This window comes from Rousettus aegyptiacus, unplaced genomic scaffold (genome assembly GCF_014176215.1).
Source record: "Rousettus aegyptiacus isolate mRouAeg1 unplaced genomic scaffold, mRouAeg1.p scaffold_m13_p_13, whole genome shotgun sequence".
In the NCBI taxonomy this organism is placed as follows: domain Eukaryota; kingdom Metazoa; phylum Chordata; class Mammalia; order Chiroptera; family Pteropodidae; genus Rousettus; species Rousettus aegyptiacus.
The window spans coordinates 40,850,045-40,866,186 of record NW_023416288.1 but is presented as its reverse complement, the minus strand read 5'-3'; the positions used below and the strand labels follow the sequence as shown (position 1 = coordinate 40,866,186).

Genomic DNA, 16,142 nt, shown 5'->3' with positions numbered 1-16,142 from the left:
CGGCTGTGGAAGCAAACAAGGAGGTTTTCCAGTTCATTTCTCTCTCGGAGCCTAAAACAGGACAATGTAGCCACCCCTTAAGGGCTAGGAAAGAGTTCTGGGAGCAGAAGGGGTTGGGGACGAACCCCTGGACCGGTGGTGATATGACCTTAGTGCCTCCGTAAGACAGGCAGGAAGTAATATTCCTGGCGAGAACGGATCGCCTTTTTTGAGACATTACCAGAGAGTCAGTTTCACACACTAGGATTCTACTTATGCAAGATCTTTTGAGAAAGGTCCGCTTTGACCAGCGACGAGTCCTCTCAAGCATCGTCGATGAGAAAGGCAACCTTTCCGTCAATATGTCTGAGATAACTATTACGTGCTTTGTGGATAAAGATGACATGAAAATGGAGGTCTCATCCTCAAAGAAGGGAGAAAAGACAACTCAACTGGGGAAAACAGGATGTAGATCCTGACGGTGAAATGACCCAGCGTCAGGGACCCTGGTGCCAGCCCCGGGCATCCTGCGGGCCATCCTCAGGGGCGGACCGTGGCCGCGATGTCCGGGAGTACTGGCCGCAACCAGGCGTGCAACCAGGCCTTCCACGAAGGGCCTCTGCCACAAAACGTCAGCGGCGGCTCCGTTTCACTCTGGTTACAGTGAACTTAAAACACAACGTATTTTAAAATACGATGCAGTGTGCCTTACACCTCATTACTGTCCTTCCCCCCGTCTGGATTAATGTGGTTTCACTAAGTTTTAGTGCCCTAGATAGTATTTCCTGGAGATGCAATTGACCAAGCTTTCATGGTGCCTAAAATTTCAATTAAGATCCCAGCATTAAATAAATACCACAGACCTTGCCCTAAAGAGCTTACAAATGACTGAGAAACAAACTGTTACAGAAAAGGCCCTTTTATCTTCAGAAGGCGCATGTGGCATCGCTGGGCCAGCCAGTGGCACCCTCCCCACCCCCAGGCGTGTGCACACGCATGTGCGCGCGCGCGCACACACACACACACACACACTGACAGCTCAGCGCTTGTGATCCCTGGCCACTGCGGGACAGTCCTTCTGCTTCGCCTTGGTCAGTCTGGTCAGCTCCCTTCAGCAGAGTCGCTGTCTGACCAGGAGTCACAGACACTGCTTCTTTACAGGTGTGACATGTAGAGAGAGTCGGTCTTCAGACTCAGGCTCCTCAAAAGGCAAAAGTACCATTAAAGGACCAGGGATAAAAGATAATACCTACAAAGAGGGAGTAGATGACCAACCGGCAACGCCGGCAGGGGAGAAAAGCATAGGAACTGTTTCTTCTCTTTCTTTACGCCGTCGGCCCATCGCGAGCTCTCCCACCTGACCTCCACACGACCACCCTGAGTCACCCGACGCCCCCACAGGCAGAAGTGCCAGAGAGAAGGGAGAGAAGGGGCCCCGCCTCTTTGCACGTTAACTACACCTGCGCGCCCTCATCCTGCGCGGTGGACTGACCTGCTCGCGCTAGGATTGTCCCTTTATCAACCTGGCGCAGGATGGCAGGGAGGTAGAGCGGGAAGGGACGCGGATTGGGAGGAGGCCCGGAAGGGTGGCGCGCCTCGTGGTCCCATCTGAGGCGTTCTGGGACCTCGGCGGTCGGACGGCAGGAGGAAGGGAACGAGCCCGATGAAGCAAGACCAGGGCCGGGCTTAGTTCCCAGCGGGGAGCCAGGCGCAGGGCAAGCTTCAGTCCCCCTGGAGGGCAGAGCAATCCGGGCTCGACGGTAGGAACGGGGAAGGTGCCGGAGTGCTGCTCAGGGTCCGGCGTGAGGTGCCGCCTCCCCCCAAGTCGAAGAGACTTTAGCCACCGGGCTGGGGAAAGAGAGAGAGGGCGGACACTTCTCGGGGAGAAGGGCCTCGTCAGGGCTAAGCAGGGTGTCAGGGTCCCGGCCACGCTAGCCAAGATGCATCCCGAGGCCCTGGTTCCGCCAAAGGACCCAGCCGCGGAGTGCGGGCCGGGCGTGTCGGCCACTGCAGCGGGTAGGGTGGAGGGACGCACGGAGGAAGGAGACAAACTCCAAAAACACACGCAGACCAAAAAAAAAAAAAGTAAAAAAGCAGAAGAAAAGAAGCCTCGGGGCGGAAAGCGGGATCCTGGAGAGAGCCGGCGCCCAGGCCCCCACGCGGAGCCCCTGAACCGCGGAGACGCAGACGCGGCTGGGCGCGGAGAAGGCCGGGCGAGTCGCTGTGGCTGTGGCGGCGATAAGAGGCCTGTGGTGTTCCAGTCTTGAGATTCACTCAACCACACGGAGAGAGATTTTTTTTTTTCTTTTTCTTTGACAAGAAAATCGAATCCATCTTTCCGCCTAACGGACCTGAGGTGTAAGTGAAAAACGAGAGTGCCCCCCCCACCCCGATCGCCCTCCCCGCTCCGCGCCGCGGCCGCTGTTTCCCTTTATCCTTCTGAGCGCGAGAGACGCGTTCATGGAGAAGACGTCGGTTCCTCGCCCCTGAGAACCGGGGGTGCCTGGATTTTGCGTCTCAGCCGCTGCGCGAGAGTCGAATTGCCTCGGGGATGGGTAGGCCGTGAGGAGGGAGGGGGGAGACGGCGGGGAAAGGGAAGAGAGAACCCTCACACGGGCCGCGTCTCCCGCCGATGTCCGGGAAACTCGGGGTGAACCCGCACGTGGCACTCAGCGCCTTCATTCACAGACCCCTCTTTAACTTGCACCAGAAAGTAAGTGTGGGGCATATCTGCTCTTTAGGGCTCACCCAAGACACACGCTGGGCCTTGCAGGGACGGAGCATGCTGGCCGCCTACCGCCCCCCCGCCCCGCCGCCCCCAAGGGCAGCCCAGACCCTGCTGGAGGCCTTCGGGTCACCAAGCTGCAGGGCAGCACATGGTCAGCCCCTCAGACTCTCAGAAAGTCCTGCCGGGTCCTCAGCATGAGATAATTGGGTCCCACTTGGGTGTTTCGTAAACTTGGAGAAGAGGGTTTGTTGACTGCCACGTCGAGTGCTCCCCGTGCCCCACGGGAGCCTGGCACTTGAGGCCATTGCCGGGGTGATGCCCTGACCCGTGTGGCACCCTCGGACCCCTTTCCGGGGTCCTCCCCAGGCCCCGCCCTAGCCCACGCCAACACCTCAAGAAGGGAGTGAACTCCTAAAGGTTCCCCGCAACTCCAGCCTGAGTTCCTAGAAGGTTCAGAAAGGGAAGCACAGGCATTTAAGAGCAAAAGGTATTGAAAAATCAGGGCCGGTCCCGGGAAGTGTTGGCCTCCGCCAGGGAGTCAGGGTCACCCATCGTGTCTCCTGTGGGCTGCCACACTGGAGTGCATACGACATGCCAGACCTCTCTGTTCCCCAGGCCAGCTGAATGAGGACGTGACCTATGACCAGTTCTACACCTTCCTGAGCTGCCTCCAGGTGAGCGCCCACGGCCTCGTCCCCAAGACCCTCTTCCCCCCACGACACCAGCGCCCTTCCCCCGTAACCAGAGGGTGTCTTCCCGTTCCCAGGTCAGCCCCTGCCACGGCTGGATGTCTTCCAACAAGACACTGCGGACTCTCACTTCACAGGTAGGACTGTCCCCGGCCCTTCGGTGCCAGCTTAGATCGCCCCTGCCCCGTATTTTCTGCAGTGTTTTCACTGAGGATGAAGTTGGGGCAGGCGATGGCCTTCTGGCTGGCGGATAGAAACGTTAAACTTCCGGGGAGACTGAGGAGTCAGGAGAACGCGGGATGCCTCGTCTCTCTCCCTCTGCCTCCTCTGAGTCTGTCACTCTTACCGCGTCCCTCGGTCACTGTCTCCGTCCAGGCCTCTCTCTCATATGCGCGCACGCACACGCACACACACTCAGACACACACACATGCCCACCCCTTTGAGCTGGCCCGAGGCGTATTTGCAGAGACCGGAGAGCGAGGCATCACCTGGGCAGGTCTGCAGCTCCACCTCGTCCAGCAAGGACACAGGGACTGCTTTCTCTTCTCTAAGGCAACCACAGTTCAAGCTCGTTTTCACAGATAACGAATAATCTCTCTGTAAGAGAGTCTTTGAATTTTTCCCACAGAAGAAATATATTTCAATTAAAAAAAAAAAAAAAAAACCTGGGAGGATATAGAAAGGCACAAAGAACAATAACAAAAATCACCCCAGATCCTCCCGTCCGCAGTTAACATGTGTCTTTCCAGCATTGCTTTCAGAGACGGCTTTTTTTGGCTTTTTCCCTACGTAGTGTCAGAATACACGTACTGTTTTATGCCGTCTGCGGCTCTAAATGACTCCTCGACGTCGTGATGTTATAATCCTTTTAGAATATGCAGTGTATGAATGTACTGGGATTTATTTCATTCCTTGGTGTTGGATATGTGGGTTTCCAATTTTTCATAGTAATAAATAGCATTGTGAAGAGTGTGTGTGTGTGTGTGTGTGTGTGTGTGGCTTTGTGTACCACGTCTATTTCCTTGAGACAAATTTCTAGAAAAACTATGGGATCGAAGAGTACGACCTGTTTAAAGATTTGATCCACTTTGCCAAGTTGCCCTCTGGAACGGTTAAACAAATTGACATTCTCCACGGCCTATCCCATGGCAATATGCTCTCTTATCATGATTGTTCATCTTTTTTTCCCCCCCGCCAATCCCATGGAGGAAAGTGGTATCTTATTTCTTTACTTTGCACCAATTTGGTTCCTAATGAATTTTAACGGTTTCTCCTTGGTTGACTATTTGCACATGAATAGACTTTAATGTGCAGAGCCCTCTGTGCTGCTGGCTTGGGGCGGGTGGGGTGGGCGCTATCGATTTCTTCCTTCTGCCTGAATTGTGTCACGAAAGCCACAGCCTAGATTTCACGGAATTCTCCCTTTCCTTTTGTATTCAGAGGGCAGAACAACTCTCTGAAACGCTGAAAAAAATTGCAACCAGCCAGAAATTTACAAACTTCGATCTTTTCTACGTGGATTTCGACTTCCAAGAAAGTAAGTATCGCTCGGTGTGGGTACCGACACAGGACAAAAGGAGCAGCTGCGCCTCAGAGCCCCCCCACCCCCACCCCCAGCAAGGCGTTTCTACGCCAGCAGGCGGTAGATGGAGCAGGGTTTCCACCCTACCCCCCAAGCCCCGCCGCCACGGCCGTCCTGACACACCAACAGCTCTGGGTATTGAAGAAAGGTAAAGTGTGACACCCCGGGAAGGTGGAAACTCAGCGTCGCTACATCGCCCTCGTCTCAGAATCCCTGAAGCAGCAGAACCAGTGACCACCGGGAAGAGGCTCCGGCAGGGACCCAACACGTCAGTGGACTCGCTTAACTCACCTTGCCAGGATAGTAACGTCCCACGCACCGCTGGGCTAGACACGAGTGTGACGGGAATGAGGGAGAAGGCAGTGCCTCTCGCGGTGGGCGCCGACTTACCGGGGGACTCCATCATAATGCTGATCCATAGGGCCCCACACATAAAGAAACTAATCGGGGTGCCAGTGGGAGGGCCGGAGCGGACAGTCGAATCCCAGCTTCCTGGAAAGGACATCAGTATTTCTTTTCTAGAATTCTGTCCCAACCCGGGGGTCACTGATAAATGGCCGCAGGAAAACAGGCATGATTACTGGAGCTGCGGATTTCTCCTTTCTCTCTTGACTTTGGAAAGTTATTATTTATTGGCTTGAATCCTTCTAGTCTCCATCTAAGCAATCGTTGTACAAGAGAAAAGCCTCCTTCCTGTTCCTCGTCTGCCCATTGATGCTAATGGAAAGCTTTGTGGTGTGAGCTGAGGATGGACGATTTCTCTCGTCCAGAGTTTATCACCTCTGACTCCCCCCACCAAGCCCCCGCCCCAGCCCAAGCAGCTGGGATAAGGCAGATGGCCATCATGAATTACCAAATATTACATTAGCTGACATGTTTTGTATTGCAGACTCTAGCACTTCAATTCTGAACATCTTTTCAACAAGACCGATCTCCTTTAACTAGATTTCATGCCCAGGTGATACGCATTCCTCTCATGGGGAGAGACATTTTGATCAATAACGTCTCATTAAAATTCAGAGTTAAAAACTCATTAATGAATTCCTGGTGTAAACAAATATACCACCAAGTGATCTTTGATCATCATCAACCTCGAATATAGTTAAAGTTATTAAAAATATAATGATGTCTAATGTTCACACGGGACTTTTTCATTTTCTAGAGTAGCCTCTAGCGCTGTCCTTTATTATCTTTAGGACTATAGGCAAACCTCGAACATGTCTAAACTGTCCTTCCCAGATCTGAATGTGGGGATACCATATGTATGTAACAAATCTTTATGATGATTTTATGACGTAGCATGCGGTCCTCCGACATGCCATGCCCGGTACGTTGCTGGTCCCCAGGAAAGAGTACCTGTCCCTCACGCCCTTGCTACGCAACATGTGTTTTGGGGTGAGCAGTATCCACTGCAGCTGGGAGCTACTTAGAAATGCAGAAACCTAGGCCCCACCCCCACTTAGGGCCTACCTCATCAGAACCTGCATTTTGACATAATCCACAGAAGGTCCATACGCACGTTAAAATTTAATAAGGAGGGCTCTCTAATGCTCCAAGGTTAAGAACTTCAGCCTGCCAGTCATCAGATCTGTGGGGACAGAGCTAACAAAGCAGAATGGTCTTACCTTCGTGAAGGACCTGGGGAGCAGAGCTTTATCCTTGACCCCATGTCGGCCAGCGTCCCACTGACATGTTTGGAAGCCTCCATCCGGCCCTGAAAGATGATCGCTCATCTCAGAGCCTTTTACCTCTTGCCGACTCATCTTCCAACTGGTTACGAACTAAACAAAGGCAGCGAATTGTCCTCCCTCCGGGAAATACCTGCTTGAGTGGGTAATGTCCCTTTTCTTCATCTGAGCCACATCTCCCGAACCGAGGAAGGAAAATGCTACCTGGCCGACAAGGACTTTTCTACTCTGACCCTTCGAATAGACCAGCCGCTGGCCTCCGCTCCCACAGCTCAGTGAAGACCTGGTTCTCAGTCCCCGCCCCGCCACGTATCTGTAGAAACAACCAATGACTTTGAGCCGCCAAGAGTTTCCTGAATCTTCTTCCACAATTTCCATTACATCTCTGAAAAGCTGGTCATCGGCAGCATTTCTCTCACTTTACGGATAAAGAAAGTACGTTATGTGTCAAATCCCGAGAGATCATCCGTGCACATTCGTGAAGGTTCATGGAGGTCTTCTGAACAACAAATAGGAGTTCCGCACGGAGCCGCTGTCTCGGCCCGCTGACCCTCCGGGGCGCTCAGCCCTGCTGAAAGACCAACAGTTTCATTGCTTCTCTATCACCGTGGGGCTCAAAATATTTTCCCTGCAGCCCTCCTCGCTCGAAATGTGGTGCCGAGATCCTTTTACGTAATTGCTCGTCTGACGAGCCGAGTGATTTTCACGGCCATTGCTTGACACGCGTGGGCGGTGGCCCCGAGCGGCGGCCCGCGAAAGGCCACGTCGACAGAACGTTTGATCCCTGCTCCTGGACCCGCGGTTCTGCCCTGCCGGCCCCTGGGAAATGCGACGGACTTAAACTGGTGTCAAATATTCCGGAGCTCCCCTTTCCCCGCCCCTTCTCCTCAGTACACAAGCCACGTTCATCCAACACTCTCACACGTTTTCTCCCTGAGTTAGGGGAAAAAAAACAAAAACAAAAACAAAAAAATCATACCACGGGAAGATCGTTTCCGTTCAGAAAGTCTCCAGCCCAAGATAAGGACGCGGTGGCAGGCATGGCCGGGTGAGAGCTGGCTCAGCCGGGCAGCGGGCGGCTCCGGTGACATGTTTCACCCCGTCCTTGCTCGGGAACTGCCGGAAGTGTGTCTAACCCTCTGGTCATGTGTGTCTCGCAGTCCTGAAGGAGTGGCAACGGAGAGGCAGGCAGCCCTGGCAGCTCGTGGAGCCTGTCGATGGATTCCACCCCAACGAGGTATGCGCAGCCACATACCGGCGGCTGGAGGCCACGAGGTGGCTTTTTAACGTAATGGTGCATTCGTACGTCTATTTTTCTCCTGTTTTACTCTAGAAATAATTTGAGGTTATGTACACACAAGTCTTAGGTAGACGCGTCAATAGAAATAAAGTGAAAATCAGAGTAGAAGAAAAACAAGCTAGAAGTGATACCTGGCTCCTTGGTTTAATGCCCGCAATTCATTCCCCCGTAAGGGCCGCAGCGGGGTTCTGAGTAGCCGCTGGCGAGAGCCTGCGGCATCAGCTCTGCGCCTGTGGGGGTGCGATGAGGCATTCGCCGCGGCCTCCATAAGAAAAAAACAAGTCAACTACTGAAAAAAACAAAAAAAATCACAGGAATCCCGGGAAGCGAGATCTGTGAGAAATCTCTTCTACGGATCCTTCTAGAAAAGATACTGTCTGAGAGGAGAGCAAGGGGAGCTGGAGGCCAGGACTCTGCCCCCTCCCTCCTCCACCCTGCCCGTTATCCAGGCTGCAGCCAGCAAAGGTCCACTTTTATCCGCTGTACGCGCTGCACTTGCTCACCTTCTTTCTCTACTAAAAAAAATAACAACAGATAAAAAGTAGGGGAATGGTTCTGCCGTTGAAAACATTGTTAAAGCCGGACACGGTCTTTCTGACCCAGCCTTTGAAAAGCGGCAGTGAGGAAGGTTCACACCTGAGAAGCACTCCCGGCACGTTCTCCTGGCGGCCTTGGTCTTGATGGTCAGCCAGGCCACAGGGAGAGCCGACCAGCCCCTCAGGAACCTGAATGCGACTGCAGCCCACCTTCCCCAAGCTCTAGGTTCAGCAAGAACCCGTGGGCAGGGCTAATAGCAAAGCAAAAAACGAGTGTCACTTCCTTGACAGACGAACGAATGGCGGAGTCCCACAGATGCAGGGTAAATTGTACAGTGAGTGTTCAATGCCCATCTCACTGTTTTGAACTAACCAAAGGAGTAAATCCAAGTACTACTCCTCAGAACATCTAACTTCTCTGTGTATCGTTTGGACGAGTTGATCCAAGGGAATTTTGGGCCAGAACCTGGTTAAATATTATAGTCTGTCCCTTACCACCCCCCCCCCCAATGATGTCTTTGGTTTTTGAATAGTTAACGTGGAGACCTTCTTTTTAGAAATAATGAGGTAGTTCTTGTCCTTCTTTGCACAAAATAGAATTTTACTCTTTTGATTCTATAGAGAAAAAGAGATAAAAAGAGATGATAAGACAGGGAGTTAATTAGGAGCGAGCTAAAAAGACAGATTGGTCTTATCCCTTGGGACATGTCTGTCTGGCTCTTTAAATAATATCAGGGTTCAAGGTCTGCCAGCTTGGAGCTCTGTCTTACACTCAGGCAGCTTCACCTGCCACTGATTATAGAGAGCAGAGTCAAAAGCCGAAAACTGGTATGTGCCGTAACCCTATGTGATTCCCGAGGGCTTTGTCCACGTGCAGGCGACGGGAGACAGAGTGGGCAGCAGGGACGGAGCCACACCTGACGTGGGCGACAGTGGATGTGACAGCCATGCCTACAGCCCGCCTGTTTATCCTGTGGATAGAGCCGAACAGTCCAGATTGCAATGTGCCATCTAAAAGTGTCTGTCGAGCGCCCGCCCAGCATCAAACACCGGCATTCAAGAGGGAGCAGGAAACCCCCGCTGCCGGTTAAGGAGATTACGGTGCAGAGTGGGAGAATGACGAGCGATCAGATGATTAGATCTAGAGCGGGAAATGCCTCCGAACGTGCAGGCTCGTGCTGCGGGAGCACCGCGGGGGAGGGGCGGGAGGCAGGAGCGTGAGAAGGGGTTTTCCGAGGAGGGAACTCAGAGCTCAGGCCAGGAGCCAGGCACGCGGGGGGCCGAGGGGAGGGGTGGCAGACGGTGCTTTCGCAGGGACGAAAGCGTGTGCACTGGAGGAAATCACAGGATAGGCTGGGACCTGAAGCCTGGAAGAGGGGCCTCTGGCTGTCCCTGTACAGGCCCCTCCAGAGGACCTGCCTCACGGCAGAGACCGTGGTAATGGCTCCTTCTAGGTAATGGGGCAGCCGTAAGAGTGCGACTCTATTCCATCTTGAAAGAGCCCCGTGGACGAGGCGGGCCTCAGGACCTCGTCCCTGTGGCACGGACTTCATGCAAACCCGAAGAGCTGACCCAGGTCTTTTTCACACTGCCCTGTCACCAATTCCTGTACGTTGGAGCAAAAAAAAAAAAAACAGCTGGTGCAGGTCCCTCGCCACCAGCGGGGGAGCAGGCTCTACCTCATTGGTCCACTTCTCCCTAAAACCCTGCTGGAGAAGCCAGGGGAGCGTCTGACCACAATGGGTGCGACAGCCCCAGTTTTCTTAGGGAGACAAATTTAATCAGCATAAACATGGCTCATGTTGAACCATTCGAATTTACGGTTTATACATGATAATTTCTGAGCCAAATTACATTCACTATCTAAACTCTTTGCTCATCTTTCAATGGAAAATAAACAAGAACAGAAAAATTTCTGACATATAGACTAACGAATACTTTATTTTCTCATCTCAGGCCCAAAAATGTAGAACCAGAATTTTGAGAAATATGTTCTTCGATATAAGGGTGGGGGGAGGGGAAGGTTATAATGCCAGACTCGCTGACTGACCGGATTGGGTGGGTAGGAGGGAGGTGACTTACAGGACCAGGCGACTAGATGAAAAGACGGGAACCGTACCAAGTCAAAGAACTCAGAAGAAGGGGCGGAGCCGAACACTCTACATTTGCGGCGCCTGCACAGTATCCAGATGGAACCCTTCAAATGGCCATTAGATCGAACGAGGGTTTCTGATCTGCGGAGAGGAGCCCGGCCTGGAGACACAGGTTTGGGAATCACCAGCTGCCAGTTAAGAGCCGGAGATATTTGTGGGGGCGAGACTGGCCCAAGTAGTCAAATTGTAAAGGGAAACAAAGGTTAGAGAGGATTAAGACTGAGCAAGTGTTTTAGTTATCTGTTGTTGCACATGCCGAATTACTTAAAACGACACACATCTCTTGTCTCACAGTTTCCGTGGGCCAGGCATCCAGGCCCAGCTGGGCTGGGTCTTCTTCTCACTGTCTCTCCAAAGCGCAAGCAAGGTGTCTGCCAGCGCCGGGTCTCATCTGCAGGCTTGACTGGGGAAGGATCTGCCTCCAGGCTCCCATGTTTGTTGGCAGAATTCAATTTCCTGAGGCCTGTTAAACTGAGGGTCTTAGTTCCTAGCTGGCCCTTGGCGAGAGGCCACCCTGGTTTACCCCTATGTGGGCCCCCTCAACGTGGCAGCTCGCTTCATCAACAAGCGCAAGACGAAAGGCAGCAGAGAGAGTCTCATAGCAAGAGACAGGAGTCGCGATTATATGTAACCTAATCACAGAGTGACACCCATCACTTTTGTCATATTCTAGAAGTTAAAGCAAGTGACAGGTTCTAGTGCACTCGAAGAAGAGGGATCACACAGGTGTGACTCCCACGGGGTGGGAACTGGGCCCATCACAGAAGGACTCACTGGGGAAGAAAACAAAACAAAACGGATCATTAGATGCCTCTGGGGAGAGCAGGCGTAGTGCAGAGCTGGGCGTTGCAGCCCCACTGCTGACAAAACGCGAAGGAAGTTTGACCTAGAACAGAAAGGATATTGCAAAGACCCAAGGCCCAGATTTGTGGCCTGTGCAGCGATTTGCCCACTTTTTAAATCCCTACAAAGTTAAGCATCTGAAGAGGCATTTGAAAGCTCTCCGGGCCTAGAGCTAGACAGTAGTAAACAGAGACTGTTGGAAGAGCTGCAGACAGACATACGCGAAGTCCCGTTGCCGCGGCTACTCCGGGGCCACCTAGCTGAACATCCCCGACACCTCCTGCCTTGCCGAGCAGCTTCGCCCAACAAGCCTCTCTGCAAAACAACCTCCTCTTCTCCGATAACACCGGTGGGAACTCAAGCCATCCTCTGAACACTCTTGCCACAAGCAGTACGTTTTCCGCGCTGTGTGCGCGGGCGGGACGACGCCGTTCGCCCCTGACCCCTGCCCCGCGGATGAAAGCCAGGGAGCTGCGGAGCAAGAGGTCCCCATCGGAGAAATGAATTAGTTCGCATTCATCTGGCGGAATGCCACGCATCGAATAAAAAACGGTGATACCGATCTACCTTTAGTGACACAAGAGTATGTTTGTTGTACAGAACAAAGCAAATAACGGCAGATTTGAGATTGTGGGGACGATGGCTCAGCTGCGTGCATGTGTCAACCCTCGTGGAACTATTCACCAAACAGAGTTAATTTTACTCTGTGTACACTACGCCTCAAAAAGAGCAGACTATAAAATAATATTTACAGAGGGATCCAGTGTGTGTGTGTGTGTGTACGTGTGTACATGCATGTGCATCAGGAAGGCTCCATACCCAGGGTCAATGGTGGCTGTTTCTATTATAATTACAGATGGTTTTTATGTATTCTGTTTTCCTTTTTTGTTTGCCTTTTTAAATTTTTCTCAGATGAATAGGTTTTGCTTTAATATTTTAAAATATGAATAAGGAAACACAAAAGATACTCGTGTTCCAGGAAGAGCTCATTTGGAGGAACAGGGAGAAAGGACGGGGTGGGGGGTGTGCCTTGCCCTCCGCTGTGCATCATGGGGGTTAGGAGAGGAGCCCACAGTGGGAGCCCAGCAAATGTTTCTCAGACGAATGAGTGATTACGGTGGGTTGTTTTATCCCAAATCTCTAGCTTGGTAATAATGCCACTCTCATCTTAGAGCCAACATATTACCAATGCACACACATAAATATTTTAATCTCCTCTAGAGTGACAGCCCAACTAATTGCTTCGAAACCACACAGTAACCACATGTTCGATCCGAGCTCTTTCATCTCGACTTTTTTCTTATCCTCACCCCTGTCTCTTCCCTTATTAATTTGGATAGAGAAATAAATGACCACAAATGCCTTGGTGCCATGTAACTGTTAGGAAGACAGCTTATGTGTACCAGGCCGAAAGGCAATCAACACAAAAGAACCACCGGCAATTCTCTGCAGACCCGGCAGCAGCCTCCGGTGTTGAGACACAGCACGCAAAAGAGCCACGAGTCCAAGGCCAGCCCTCTGTCCTCGGGGGCGCTGGTTGCTGTGTGTGAGATGATCAGACCCTTCCCAGAAACCTGCCAGCCCGACAGTCGGCCAGTGTGTGCGTGTGTGTGTGTGTGTGTGTGTGGTGTGCGTGTGTGATATATGTGGCCTGTGCGTGTGCATCTGTGTGTGTGTGGTGTGTGGGATTACATAGCTGGACGGATAGAGTTTGGGGCCCACCTCAGTGGTCTTGGGAACATATGAATACACGGAATATTTAATGCAGCCACTCGATCGGTGGTTTTTTCTGACAACTGCTAAGCTCTTGCACATAGTTCGGACCCAGAACGGTCACTGGGTCCTGTCTCCAGCCCACTCATTTTGCAAAGGAGAGGAGGGCGCCCAGCCTCGCACGGGCAGCAGGCAGCTCCACGCGCTGGAATGGCGAATGGGACCCGCCCGTGGGAAACAACGTCCACGCGCTTCTGAACGAAGTGGGACGTCCCTGAGCATCCTTCCTCAACGACGTCTTCTCCTCCGAGGCCTTCAGCGCCACGTTTTTTTATCATTCCGTATTAAAAACCCCTGTGAAGATAAAGCCGCATGGGGCCCGAAGGCCTGGCCGGGCCCCGTGTGCTAAATGAATGAGGGCGTCGCCTGCAGAAAAAGACCCCTCGTCACAGGCATGTGTGCACGACAGCCAGAGGGTGGGGCAACCAAGCACGGACCCTGCTAACATCGTGACTAAAGGGAAACCTAACGGACAGCAAAGCGACCAGACACTGAGCTTCGGTCCGGGGCAGCCAGACGGGGTGCTGTGCGCTGCGCCAGGAGCCCTCACCGCGCCCCCGCCACACTCTCCGCGCCCGCAGCCTCCTCAGGACCTGCCCCCCCCCCTGCGACCGGTGCAGCCTCGTCTCCCAGGCACCCGTGGTTCCCCAGCATGCTGTTCCCGCCCACACCCCTCCGCCTCTGCACCTGCTCTGTCCTCTGCCATGGGCGCCGACCCCCACGTGACCCTTCTGGTGAAGTCCTTCTTCAAAATTCGGCTCAGCCGTCACCCTCTCCAGAGAGGACCTGTCCCCTCCCACCCCACTCAGCCGCGTGCGCCCCTCTCACAGCCCTTCCTGCGAGTTTGGTGGTGTCCTTCACACCCGTCTGGCTCCCTCGGGGGCCTGGGGTTTCTTGAGGAAAGCGCTCGTCCTGACCCGACCCTCAGTTCTGCAGCGAATGTTAGCTGTCCACAGATGAGTGAATAAATGGCGTTCTGAGGAAGTATATTTGTCATCTAAATAACGAATCGGAGAAAATTTAGCAGTTTAAAACAATATTGTTGTTTTTTTTTTAAACCGTAGTGTTTCTGTGAGTCAGGAATGCTGGCACGATTTAACTGGGTCTTCTGCTTAAAAGCTAAAGTTCAGGCGCGTCATCCAGGCCATGTTCTCATCCAGAGACTCAGCTGGGGAAAAATCGCTTTCAGATTCGCTGGAGTCGTTGGCAGAATTCATTTTCTCGTGATCGTAGGACTGAGGCACCAGCCGCTCAGGTCGGCTGGAGGCCGCCCTCAGCCCCTTGCCACGTGGGCTCCCTGCTCAGCGAGGAAAGCCCCCGGGGAAAGACCGATAGCAGAACAGAGTTTTACATGATGCTTCATCATCGCCAAAGTGACAGCCTTTTTACCTTCTCCACATTCTGTTGGTGAGAACCAGGTGGTAGGCCCCCCCCCCCACATCAGGAGACACAAAGACACCCGCTCACACAGAGGCACGAAGGTAGGAATCGTGGGGCGCCGTCCTAGAGTCTGCCCACCGCACGAAGAGCAGCGTAAGTAAACCTCGCTGGTAAGTTCTTGGCTTTGTCGCAATGACGGTTACTCCTTTCTTGCAGGTGGCTTCGCTGCTGTTGGCAGAGCGCTTCTGGAACAAGGTGCAGAGTCAGTGGCCCGAGGTCCTTGGAAAGGAGAATCCCTTCAACGCACAGATCGAACAGGTGTTTGGAGACCAAGGGGGACACTGAGTCCCTCGGTGACGTGCACCCCTAAGGAGCTCAGGGAAGCAGAAACGTGGGTGAACTTCCTCAACGAACGGCCGCCGTATCGCAGGCTCACAGCGCGCTTCCTGAGCAGCGTCTCTGCAAAGTGCTCCTCTCTCTCGTTTGAGAACATGCCGGAATGACGGCGTGATCCTGTGTGCTTCTGGATCAGCTCCCCTCCACACGGCCCTCAGATAATCTTTAATAAAGTGCATCGGGTGCCATTCCAAGCGAGTGTCTGTGCCCTTGAATGGCTCATCATTCCTAAAACCAATAAGAAATCCGCATGTTCATTGACATCCCCGGGTTTTGGTGTCCAGGGGCCTGGCCCTCTCCGTCACTGTTGACAGCGGTGGCTCCTCCCATCGGAATGCTGCTGGCACAAATCTATAACTACAGAATTAGGTACCGACTTGAATATTTAGTTAGAATGAGTGAAGGAATCACAACGGTTTATACATTTTTAAAAGTCAACAAGTAAGTAAACTCCAAAGAGTCCAGAAAAATATGACAATTCTTTCTTTAAAAGATTTTCTTGCATATTTGGCCGCATAATCTGATCACCTCTTCCTATAACAATGACTTTGTGATTTTATTGTCTATCGATAGAACAGAAAATGAAGTTTGTTGCTCACTATCGATAGTTTAGAAGAGCTTCTTTCAGCTACGTGTTTAGGATTGTCGTCAAACTGGGAAGACATTGCTGAGACCCTCCCAGGGGTCGGGAAGGGACCCCAAAACCTAACCCTTATTAGATTTATGGTAAATCTACCTCTGGTCAAAAGATTAATTTGTCAGGTTGTATGGGAACTCTAGTATCAGGGATCCAAAAACACGTAAAATGTTAGAAACCTATTAATTTCTGTCACCTGGAAGGAACCCTTGGTTCAACGTGGCCGACACATGTCCCCAGGGGGTGGATCAACAGGAAACCGGCATGATATCAGGTTCCAAACAGGAAACACAAACTGCGACGATGAATTGGAGAGCGTGCGCGGTGTGGGTGAACTGGGCTGTGGAAACCTGCCGCACCCGCCTCCTCCTGAGGGGTGTGCCCCCTTATACGACCTTGGTAACCGCATTACTGGTTTAGGTGTTTCGAAATCTGTTATTTTGAAGCCCCAAAATAC

At 52.5% G+C, this 16,142-nt stretch overlaps 1 protein-coding gene across 2 annotated transcripts in view; it reads left to right on the top strand.

The window, feature by feature from the left end:
• AOAH (acyloxyacyl hydrolase) overlaps window positions 1-15,264 on the top strand; it is a 107,806-nt gene extending 92,542 nt beyond the window's left edge. Inside the window, exons 16-20 of one of the 2 annotated variants that reach the window (XM_016159783.2) lie at window positions 3,323-3,381; window positions 3,474-3,533; window positions 4,838-4,934; window positions 7,828-7,904; window positions 14,869-15,264. In XM_016159783.2, coding sequence (XP_016015269.2) covers window positions 3,323-3,381; window positions 3,474-3,533; window positions 4,838-4,934; window positions 7,828-7,904; window positions 14,869-14,997 — 422 coding nt within the window. In that variant the 3' untranslated portion in view covers window positions 14,998-15,264. The remainder of the gene's footprint in view (window positions 1-3,322; window positions 3,382-3,473; window positions 3,534-4,837; window positions 4,935-7,827; window positions 7,905-14,868) is intronic. The other variant, XM_016159776.2, reaches the window with a different exon arrangement.
• Window positions 15,265-16,142: the final 878 nt, after the last annotated feature.